General features: G+C 48.3%; 1 protein-coding gene across 2 annotated transcripts in view; it reads right to left on the reverse strand.

Annotated features, from left to right (window-relative positions):
* Window positions 1–9,677, reverse strand: part of gemin5 (gem (nuclear organelle) associated protein 5) — a 106,055-nt gene extending 96,378 nt beyond the window's left edge. For both annotated transcript variants that reach the window (XM_070878003.1, XM_070878002.1), the window contains exons 1-2: window positions 9,369–9,677; window positions 4,991–5,145 (exon numbers count right to left, since the gene is read on the reverse strand). In XM_070878003.1, the coding sequence (XP_070734104.1) occupies window positions 4,991–5,145; window positions 9,369–9,540 (327 nt within the window). In that variant the 5' untranslated portion in view covers window positions 9,541–9,677. The remainder of the gene's footprint in view (window positions 1–4,990; window positions 5,146–9,368) is intronic.
* Window positions 9,678–12,005: the final 2,328 nt, after the last annotated feature.

Raw genomic sequence — 12,005 nt, forward strand, 5'->3', positions numbered from 1 at the left:
GGCTCACCCAACAGCCCTGCAGGGCCAACAACACGCCAGCCCAGCGAGGGCACAGCCAACACACCAGAACAGACATTTGTACCGAGGCGGTCCACCAGGGAAAGAAAGGCTCCCGACCGCCTCACCTTGTAAATAGTTTTCACTTTGACTTTGGGGGGGGGGTGGGGAAAGAGTGTTTTGTGTATCTGTAAAGCATGCACTTCCATGTTCCGCCACCAGGGAGCTCATCCCCTGGTGTCCCAAGGGATCCCAGCATCCCTTGGGAGCACTGTATATAAGCCGTCCCCTAAGGCCTGTTCCTCACTCTGGAGTGTCTTAATAAAGACTGAGGTCACTGTTACTTTAACCTCCCTGTGTGCAGTCTCATCTGTGTCAGGAACACAACAGTTTTATAACACAAGCCCAGGCAAACCAGCTCTCGAAACCTAACTAGCTGAATTCGAGTTGCTTATATTTGCGGCTCAGTGGGCAGCACTCTCGCCTCGGAGTCAGAAGATCTCAAGAACATAAGAAATAGGAGCAGGAGTCAGCCATTCGGCCCCTCGAGCCTGCTCCGCCATTCAATAAGATCACGGCTGATTTGATCATGGACTCAGCTCCACTTCCCTGCCCGCTCCCCATAACCCTTCACTCCCTTATCGCTCAAAAATCTGTCTATCTCCACCTTAAATATATTCAATGACCCAGCCTCCACAGCTCTCTGGGCCAGAGAATTCCAAAAAAATTCCTCAGAAGAAATTCCTCCTCGTCTCCGTTTTAAATGGGCGACCCCTTATTCTGAAACTATGCCCCCTAGTTCTAGATTCCCCCACGAGGGGAAACATCTATTCTGCATCTACCCTGTCCAGCCCCCCTAGAATCTTACACGTTTCAATAAGATCACCTCTCTTTCTTCTAAATTCCAATGAGTACAGGCCCAACCTGCTCAACCTTTCCTCATAAGACAACCCCTTCATCTCCGGAATCAACCGAGTGAACCTTCTCTGAACAACCTCCAATGCAAGTATATCCTTCCTTAAATACGGAGACCAATACTGTACGCAGTACTCCAGGTGTGGCCTCACCAATACCCTGTACAGTTGTAGCAGGACTTCCCTACTTTTATACTCTATCCCCCTTGCAATAAAGGCCAATATTCCATTTGCCTTCCTGATTACTTGCTGTACCTACATACTAACTTTTTGTGTTTTATGTACAAGGACCCCCAGATTCTTCTGTACCGCAGCATTTTGTAATCTCTTCCCATTTAAATAATAATTTGCTTTTTTATTTATTCTACCAAAGTGGTTAACTTCAAATTTTCCTACATCTGCCAAATTTTTGCCCACTCACTGAGCCTGTCTATATCCCTTTGTAGATTAGAAACATAGAAAATAGGTGCAGGAGTAGGCCATTCGGCCCTTCTAGCCTGCACCGCCATTCAATGAGTTCATGGCTGAACATGCAACTTCAGTACCCCATTCCTGCTTTCTCACCATACCCCTTGATCCCCCTAGTAGCAAGGACTTCATCTAACTCCTTTTTGAATATATTTAGTGAATTGGCCTCAACAACTTTCTGTGGTAGAGAATTCCACAGGTTCACCACTCTCTGGGTGAAGAAGTTTCTCCTCATCTCGGTCATAAATGGCTTACCCCTTATCCTTAGACTGTGACCCCTGGTTCTGGACTTCCCCAACATTGGGAACAATGTTCCTGCATCTAACCTGTCGAAACCCGTCAGAATTTTAAACGTTTCTATGAGATCCCCTCTCATTCTTCTGAACTCCAGTGAATACAAGCCCAGTTGATCCAGTCTTTCTTGATATGTCAGTCCCACCATCCCGGGAATCAGTCTGGTGAACCTTCGCTGCACTCCCTCAATAGCAAGAATGTCCTTCCTCAAGTTAGAAGACCAAAACTGTACACAATACTCCAGGTGTGGCCTCACCAAGGCCCTGTACAACTGTAGTAACACCTCCCCGCCCCTGTACTCAAATCCCCTCGCTATGAAGGCCAACATGCCATTTGCCTTCTTAACCGCCTGCTGTACCTTCATTTCAACCTTCAATGACTGATGTACCATGACACCCAGGTCTCGTTGCACCTCCCCTTTTCCTAAAAGTCTGTCTCTCTGTTTTTACCACCAAAGTGGATAACCTCACATTTATCCACATTATACTTCATCTGCCATACATTTGCCCACTCACCTAACCTATCCAAGTCACTCTGCAGCCTCATAGCATCCTCCTCGCAGCTCACACTGCCACCCAACTTAGTGTCATCCGCAAATTTGGAGATACTACATTTAATCCCCTCGTCTAAATCATTAATGTACAGTGTAAACAGCTGGGACCCAGCATAGAACCTTGCGGTACCCCACTAGTCACTGCCTGCCATTCTGAAAAGTACCCATTTACTCCTACTCTTTGCTTCCTGTCTGACAACCAGTTCTCAATCCACGTCAGCACACTACCCCCAATCCCATGTGCTTTAACTTTGCACATTATCTCTTGTGTGGGACCTTGTCGAAAGCCTTCTGAAAGTCCAAATACACATCATCAACTGGTTCTCCCTTGTCCACTCTACTGGAAACATTCTCAAAAAATTCTAGAAGATTTGTCAAGCATGATTTCCCTTTCACAAATCCATGCTGACTTGGACCTATCATGTCACCTCTTTCCAAATGCGCTGCTATGACATCCTTAATAATTGATTCCATCATTTTACCCACTACCGATGTCACGCTGACCGGTCTATAATTCCCTGTTTTCTCTCTCCCTCCTTTTTTAAAAAGTGGGGTTACATTGGCTACCCTCCACTCCATAGGAACTGATTCAGAGTCTATAGAATGTTGGAAAATTACTGTCAATGCATCCGCTATTTCCAAGGCCACCTCCTTAATTACTCTGGGATGCAGTCCATCAGGCCCTGGGGATTTATCGGCCTTCAATCCCATCAATTTCCCCAACACAATTTCCCGACTAATAAGGATTTCCCTCAGTTCCTCCTTCTTACTAGACCCTCTGACCCCTTTTATATCCGGAAGGTTGTTTGTGTCCTCCTTAGTGAATACCGAACCAAAGTACTTGTTCAATTGGTCTGCCATTTCTTTGTTCCCCGTTATGACTTCCCCTGATTCTGACTGCAGGGGACCTACGTTTGTCTTTACTAACCTTTTTCTCTTTACATATCTATAGAAGTTTTTGCAGTCCATTTTAATGTTCCCTGCAAGCTTCCTCTCGTACTCTATTTTCCCTGCCCTAATCAAATGCTTTGTCCTCCTCTGCTGAGTTCTAAATTTCTCCCAGTCCCCGGGTTCGCTGCTATTTCTGGTCAATCTGTATGCCACTTCCTTGGCTTTAATAATATCCCTGATTTCCCTTGATAGCCACGGTTGAGCCACCTTCCCTTTTTTATTTTTACGCCAGACAGGAATGTACAATTGTTGTAGTTCATCCATGCGGTCTCTAAATGTCTGCCATTGCCCATCCACAGTCAACCTCTTAAGTATCATTCGTCAATCTATCCTAGCCAATTCACGCCTCATACCTTCAAAGTTACCCTTCTTTAAGTTCTGGACCATGGTCTCTGAATTTACTGTTTCATTCTCCATCCTAATGCAGAATTCCACCATATTATGGTCACTCTGCCCCAAGGGGCCTCGCACAACGAGATTGTTAATTAATCCTCTCTCATTACACAACACCCAGTCTAAGATGGCCTCCCCCCTAGTTGGTTCCTCGACATACTGGTCGAGAAAACCATCCCTTATGCACTCCAGGAAATCCTCCTCCACCGTATTGTTTCCAGTTTGGTTAGCCCAATCTATATGCATATTAAAGTCACTCATGATAACTGCTGCACCTTTATTGCATGCACCCCTAATTTCCTGTTTCATGCCCTCCCCAACCTCACTGCTACTGTTTGGAGGTCTGTACACAACTCCCACTAGCGTTTTCTGCCCTTTGGTATTCCGTATCTCCACCCATACCGATTCCACACCATCCAAGCTAATGTCCTTCCTTACAATTGCATTAATCTCCTCTTTAACCAGCAACGCCACCCCGCCTCCTTTTCCTTTCTGTCTATCCTTCCTAAATGTTGAATACCCCTGGATGTTGAGTTCCCAGTCTCGGTCACCCTGGAGCCATGTCTCCATGATGCCAACCACATCGTATCCTCCTCACAATTTGCTTTCCTGCCTATCTTTGTATTATTAACAAACTTGGCTACATTACACTCGTTCCCTTCATCCAAATCATTAATATAGATTGTAAATAGTTGAGGACCCAGCACCGATCCCTGCGGCACCCCACTAGTTACTGTTTGCCAACCTGAAAATGACCCAATTATCCCGACTCTCTGTTTTCTGTTAGTTAGCCAATCCGCTATCCATGCTAATATATTACCCCCAACCCCATGAACTTTTATCTTGTGCAGTAACCTGTTATGTGGCACCTTATCGAATGCCTTCTGGAAATCCAAATACACGACATGTTCAAATCCCAAATCCCAAGTCCCAATCCAGAGACTGGAGCACAAAAATCTCCACTGTCGGAGGGGCCGTACTGAGGGAGCGCAGCACTGTCGGAGGTGCCGTCTTTCGGATGAGACGTTAAACCGAGGCCCCGTCTGCTCTCTCAGGTGGACGCAATAGATTCCATGACAGTTTTCGAGGATGAGCAGGAGAGTTATCACCTGTGTCCTGATAATATTTATCCCGCAATCAAAATAACAAAAACAGATTATCAGGTCATTATCACATTGCTGTTTGTGGGAGCTTGCCGTGTGCAAATTGGTTGCTGCGTTTCCCACATTACAACAGTGATGACACTTCAAAAAAATAGTTAATTGGCTTTGGGAGATCCGAGGTTGTGAAAAGCACTACATAAATGGAAGTCTTTATTTCCTTTGGTATAAATCGGAAGCTGTTCTGCAATAATAAACTGGTGAGAAAAGTCAAGAGCGAGCTGGGGTGACGACAGGATGACCTGGATGGGCGGACTGACCTGGTGAGCCGTGTGTTCCTTGAGCACGGTTCTAGTCTGCGTGTCCCAGACTTTGACGGTGCCATCGTCGGACGAACTGGCACAGGTATCGGGCAGACCCGGGTGGTGGCAGAAGGTGAAGCCAGTCACCCGTTCGGTGTGACCCACCAGCTCTCCTGGAACGGTAAAACAACAACCCGCGCTGGTTAAACTCAGCGATAATCGCCGCGCGGCAACTTAACCAGCCAACTAATCCCTCTGCGGCCAATCTCCCCTAGATTTAGAGAAATTTACAGCATGGAAGGAGGCATTTCGGCCCATCGTGTCCGTGCTGGCCGACCAAGAGCTACCCAGCCTAATCCCACTTTCCAGCTCTCGATCCGTAGCCCTGCAGGTTACGGCACTTCAGGTGCACATCCAAGTACTTTTTAAATGTGGTGAGGGTTTCTACCTCTACCACCCTTTCAGGCCGTGAGTTCCAGACCCCCACCACCCTCTGGGTGAAGAAATGTCCCCTCAAATCCCCTCTAAATCTGTGTCCCCTGGTTGCTGACCCCTCTGCCAAGGGAAACAGGTCCTTCCTATCCACTCTTTCCAGGCCCCTCATAATTTTATACACCTCAATCAGGTCTCCCCTCAGCCTCCTCGGTTTCAAAGGAAACAACCCCAGACTGTCCAATCTTTCCTCATAGCTAAAATTCTCCAGTCCAGGCAACATCCTCGGTAAATCTCCTGTGCATCCTCTCCAGTGCAATCACATCTTTCCTGCAATGTGGTGACCAGAACTGTACGCAGTACTCCAGCTGCATGCACTACTCTAGCTGTGGCCTAACTGACGTGGCGATCCCTCCTCTTTGTCTCCCGGCGAGTTATCAATCAGGAGAGTTTGCGAAGAAATAAAACGGTGATTAAAAAGGAAGCAGACATCATCCTGACAGATAAATGCATCGCTACATAGAATGATAAATGCAGCACGAGGCCGCTCAGCCCATCGTGCCTATGCCGGCTCTCAGACAGAGTTATTCACTCAGTCCCATGCCCCGTAACCTCAAAGATTTACTTCTTCAAATATTTATCCACTTCCCTTTCAAAAGCCATGATGGATTCTGTCGCCACCAGAGTTTCTGGCATTCCGTACCCCGTCGACTCTCCAACCTTAAGGAAAAACTCCAAACCTCAAAGTCCACTTGTTACCAACTTCACCGACCAGTGCAAACAGTTTTAACCTACCAATCTCCTTTTATAAAAATGAAAAACGCTCATAGATGTGAGCATTTCCATCAGACGCAGGTGAAGAGAGCGCTTGATGCAGGTATTGAGCCGATAATCTCCGGAGTTTAGAAGAACGAGAGGCGATCTCATTGAAACGTTAAAAAATTCTGAGGGGGGTTGACAGGGTAGATGCAGGGAGGTTATTCCCCCTGACTGGGGAGTCTCGAACCAGGGGAGCATGCTCTCGGGATGAATAGTGGTTATGTTACTGGACCAGTAATCCAGAGGCCTGGACTAATGAACCAGGAGCGTGAGTTCAAATCCCCCCAGGGCAGCCGGGGAATTTAAATGCAGTTAATTAAATAAATCTAGAATAAAAAACTAGTGTCAGTAATGGTGACCATGAGACCATTGGAGTGTCATAAAAACCCATCGGGTTCACTAATGTCCCTTTAGGGAAGGAAATCTGCCGCCCTTACCCAGGGTCTGGGCCTATATGTGACTCCAGACCCACAGCAATGTGATTGACTCTTAACAGTCCACTGCTCTTAATAAAGCGGCTCACCACCACCTTCTCAAGGGGCATTAAGGGATGGGCAATAAATGCCAGCCTTGCCAGCGACTCCCATATCCCAGGAATGAATTTAAAAAAAAGGATAAGAGGTCAGCCGTTTAGGACCGAGAGGAGGAGGAATTTCTTCACTCAGAAGGATGTGAATCTTTGGAATTCTCTGCCCCAGAGCATGCTGAGTCATTGAATATATTCAAGGCTGAGATCGATAGATCTTTGGGCTCTAAGGGAACTGAGGGATATGGAGATCGGACGAGAAAGCGGAGTTGAGGTCAATGATCAGCCATGGTCTTATTGAATGGCGGAGCAGGTTCGAGAGACCGCATGGCCAACTCCTGCTCTTATTTCTTATGTTCGTATTTAAACCCTGTCCCAATTTTTCTCTCGTCCCCAAAACCAAGATGGGACGGAGGTCAACTTTAGCTCCAACGGCCTAACGGCACAGGCCGGGAATGGAAGCTACAGGTTTTCCCGCCTCCATGGCTCAGTGCCGCACTGAGCAGGGAATTTACCCACGGATTCTCCCAGAACCGAGGCCCCGCCTTCTCTCTCAGGTGGACGCAAGAAGATCCAACAGCCACTATTCCAAGAAGAGCAGGGGAGTTCTCCCCGGTGTCCTGGGGCAATATTTATCCCTCAATCGACATCACTAAAAAAAAAGAGATTATCTGGACATTATCTCAATTGCTGTTTGTGGGACCTTGCGGTGCGCAAATTGGCTGCCGCGTTTCCTACATTACAACAGTGACTACACTCCAAAAGTACTTCATTGGCTGTAAACAACATTTATAAAACATAGTACAATGTCCCAAGAGCAATTATCAAACAAATTGACACCGAGCCGCACAAGGAGATATTAGGGCAGGTGGTCAAAGAGGTAGGTTTTAAGGAGCGTCTTGAAGGAGGAAAGAGAGGTAGAGAGGCGGAGAGGTTTAGGGAGGGAGTTCCAGAGCTTGGGGTCCAGGCAACAGAAGGCATGGCCACCGATGGTGCAGCGATTAAAATCGAGGGATGCTCAAGAGGGCAGAATTGGAGAGTTGCAGGACTGGAGGAGGGTAGGGAGATAGGGAGGGTTGTAGGGCTGGAGGAGGTTAGAGAAGCAGAGTACAGAGATAGGGAGGGTTGTCGGAGGTTATGGAGATAGGGAGGAGGCCCTGGAGGGGTTTGATTTGGTCTAAGAGGTAGGCTTTAAAGAACACTGCGAGAGAGGGGAGGGGAAAGAGAGGTTTAGGATAGGGAATCCCAGAGTTAATCCTTCAAGGAGGTCCAGAGGAGGTGAAAGGAGATATACAAAGGCAGTGAGGTGGAGGAGGAGGGGGGAGATATACAAAGGCAGTGAGGAGGAGGAGGAGGAGGAGGAGGAGGAGGGAGATATACAAAGGCAAGGAGGAGGAGGGAGATATACAAAGGCAGTGAGGAGGAGGGGGGAGATATACAAAGGCAGTGAGGGGGGGATATACAAAGGCAGTGAGGCGGGAGGAGGGGGAAGATATACAAAGGCAGTGAGGAGGAGGAGGGGGGGGGGGAGATATACAAAGGCAGTGAGGAGGGGGATATACAAAGGCAGTGAGGAGGAGGAGGAGGGGAATATACAAAGGCAGTGAGGAGGAGGAGGAGGAGGAGGAGGGGGATATACAAAGGCAGTGAGGAGGAGGAGGGGGATATACAAAGGCAGTGAGGAGGAGGAGGGGGGGGATATACAAAGGCAGTAAGGAGGAGGAGGAGAGGTATATACAAAGGCAGTGAGGAGGAGGAGGAGGGGGGAGATATACAAAGGCAGTGAGGAGGAGGGGGATATACAAAGGCAGTGAGGAGGAGGAGGGGGATATACAAAGGCAGTGAGGAGGAGGAGGAGAGGTATATACAAAGGCAGTGAGGAGGAGGAGGAGGGGGGAGATATACAAAGGCAGTGAGGAGGAGGAGGAGGAGGGAGGAGATATACAAAGGCAGTGAGGAGGAGGAGGAGGAGGATATACAAAGGCAGTGAGGAGGAGGAGGAGGGGGATATACAAAGGCAGTGAGGAGGAGGAGGGGAGATATACAAAGGCAGTGAGGAGGAGGAGGAGGAGGAGGAGGAGATGATATACAAAGGCAGTGAGGAGGAGGAGGAGGAGGGGGGAGATATACAAAGGCGAGGAGGAGGAGGAGGAAGGGGGAGATATACAAAGGCAGTGAGGAGGAGGAGGAGGGGAGATATACAAAGGCAGTGAGGAGGAGGGGGATATACAAAGGCAGTGAGGAGGAGGAGGAGGGGAGATATACAAAGGCAGTGAGGAGGAGGAGGAGGGGAGATATACAAAGGCAGTGAGGAGGGGGGAGATATACAAAGGCAGTGAGGAGGAGGGGGAGGGAGATATACAAAGGCAGTGAGGAGGAGGAGGGGGATATACAAAGGCAGGGAGGAGGAGGATGAGGAGGAGGGAGATATACAAAGGCAGTGAGGAGGAGGGATATATACAAAGGCAGGGAGGAGGGAGATATACAAAGGCAGTGAGGAGGAGGGATATATACAAAGGCAGGGAGGAGGGAGATATACAAAGGCAGGGAGGAGGAGGGATATATACAAAGGCAGGGAGGAGGAGAGGGGGGGATATACAAAGGCAGTGAGGAGTGTACCGAGGGCGAGGGGCTGGCTCGGGCTCAGCCCCAGCAGGAAAATGCTGTTCTTGGCCCCGAAGCCCAGCACTCCCCCGGGGCTGGTGTCGCTGCAGCGGCTGCAGTACCAGTTGGGCGACGGGCTCAGCGCCCGGGCCAGCTCCTGGTCCTGCTCCCGGTCCCGGCTGCCCATCCCGGCGCTGGCAGCGCCCCGTGTCCCGGGCCGGCTCTGTGTGCGCGGCTCCCGGTGTGTCGGGTCCCCGGCTCTCGCTGTCTCCGCGTGTGGGGCTCAACTCTGGGTCCTCCCCCTGTCTCTGCTTCCGACTCCGGTCTCTCACTCCCTCCCTCTTCCTCTCCAAGCACCTCCCACAACACATGTCCTGCCCTCTCCCTCCCCCATCCTTCTGTGTGTGTACAACCCTCTCCAGACCCCTGTATATCTACCTGTATCCCCCATCCCTCTCTATCTGTGTGTATGTATATATATATACAATCCTCTCTCCAGACCCCTGTATATCTACCTTTATCCCCTATTCCCATGTGTGTGTGTATAAATATATATTATATATCAGCTCTCTGTATATCTACCTATATCTCCCCTGCATGTAGTTTTCCCCTATACCCCTTATGCTTGTATGTATTTCTCCCCCTGTATATCTATATCTAGCTCTCCCCTATATATCTTTCCCTACTCCCTAAATCTCGTTCTCCCTCTCCTTGTATCTCAGTCTCTCTTTCCTCTATATATCTCTCTCTATTTCAGTCTCTCTCTATTTATCTCTATCTCTCTGTCTCAATCTTTATATATCTCTGCCGCTCTCTCTATCGTTCTCCCTCCATCTACAGCTCCCTTTCTGCCTCTATCAGTCTTTCTCTCGGTCTCTATCCCGCTATCTTTCTCTGTGACTTTATAGTCTATCTATCTCTCTCTCTCCCTCTGTCTCTAACTCCCTCTTTCTCAGTCGTTCCCTCCCCATTAGTCTCAGTCTCTCTCTCTCTCTCTATTCCCCTCTCTATCCCAGGCTCTGGCCTGTGGAATGCAGTCTATCTCTGTGTCTCTCAGTGTCTGTCCCCCAGTCTGTCTCTCTATCCCAGTGACTATATCTCACTGCCTCTCTCTATCCCCCTCTATCGCAGTCGCTCAGTCTCAGGTTATGGAACAGGGTGCATCTCTCTCTCTCTCTCTCTCTGTTTTGGAATGCACTGTAGCTCTCTATCTCAGTCTCTGTATCTCACTGCGGATTGATGCCAGCTTTAAAGATGGGTTGGGAAAGCAAATTGTGAGGAGCACACACAAAATCTGCAAAGGGATATAGACCGGCTAAGTGAGTGGGCAAAAATTTGGCAGATGAAGTATAATGTGGGAAAATGTGAGGTTATCCACTTTGGCAGAAATAATAGAAAAGCAAATTATAATTTAAATAGCGAAAACTTGCAAAATGCTGCAGTACAAAGAGACCTGGGGGTTCTTGTGCATGAAACACAAAAAGTTAGTATGCAAGTACAGCAAGTGATCAGGAAGGTAAACAGAAAGTTGGCCTTTATTGCAAGGGGGATAGAGTATAAAAGCAGAGAAGTCCTGCTACAACTGTACAGGATATTGGTGAGGCCACACCTGGAGTACTGCGTACAGTTTTGGTCTCCGTATTTAAGGAAGGATATACTTGCATTGGAGGCTGTTTAGAGAAGGTTCACTAGGTTGATTCCTGAGATGAGGAGGTTGACTTATGAGGATAGGTTGAGTAGGTTGGGTCTATACTTATTGGAGTTCAGAAGAATGAGAGGTGATCTTATTGAAACATAAAATAATGTGGGGGCTCGACACGTTGGATGCAGAGAGTATATTTCCACTCATAGGGGAAACTAAAACTCGGTGACATAGTCTCAGAATAGGGGGCCACCCATTTAAAACTGAGATGAGGAGAAATGTATTTCTTAGAGGATTGTAAATCTATGGAATACTTTGCCCGAGAGAGCTGTGGAGGCTGGGTCTTTGAATATATTTAAGGCGGAGATAGACAGAATTTTGAGCGATAAGGGAGTAAAGGGTTATGGGGAGTGGACGGGGAAGTGGAGCTGAGTCCATGATCAGATCAGCCATGATCTTATTAAATGGTGGAGCAGGCTCAAGGGGCCAAATGGCTGACTCCTGCTCCGATTTCTTATGTTCCCTGTCTCTGTCCCCCAGTCTCTCCCTTTATCTCAGTCTCTCCCGATCATCTTTCAGTCTCCCAGATCCCCTCCCTCTCTATCCCAGTCTCTCTGGGCTGTGATGTATCCCCCTCAGTCCCAGTAACTCTCTGTCTCTCTATCCAAGTCTCTCTCTCTCTCTCCATCGCAGTCTCTCCCGCAGTCCCAGCCCCAGTATCTCTCTCTGGCTGTGTTGCTCTATCTCTCTGTGTCTCTCTCCCTCTCAGTCTCCCAGTCTCTGGGCTGTGGTGCAGTGTATCCCAGTCTCTGTATCTCTGAGGGTTGGAATGCGGCATAACTCTCTCTATTTAATCTATCTCTCGCTCTCTTTTTCTCTCTTTCTATCTATCTATCTCCCTCTGTCTCTATCAATCTATCTGTCTGTCTCTCTATCTACCTATCTGTCTGCTTCTCTCTGTATCTATCAGTCACTCTCTCTCCATCTACCTATCTGTCTGTTTCTCTCTC

Source organism: Pristiophorus japonicus, chromosome 4 (assembly GCF_044704955.1).
Source record: "Pristiophorus japonicus isolate sPriJap1 chromosome 4, sPriJap1.hap1, whole genome shotgun sequence".
In the NCBI taxonomy this organism is placed as follows: Eukaryota; Metazoa; Chordata; class Chondrichthyes; family Pristiophoridae; genus Pristiophorus; species Pristiophorus japonicus.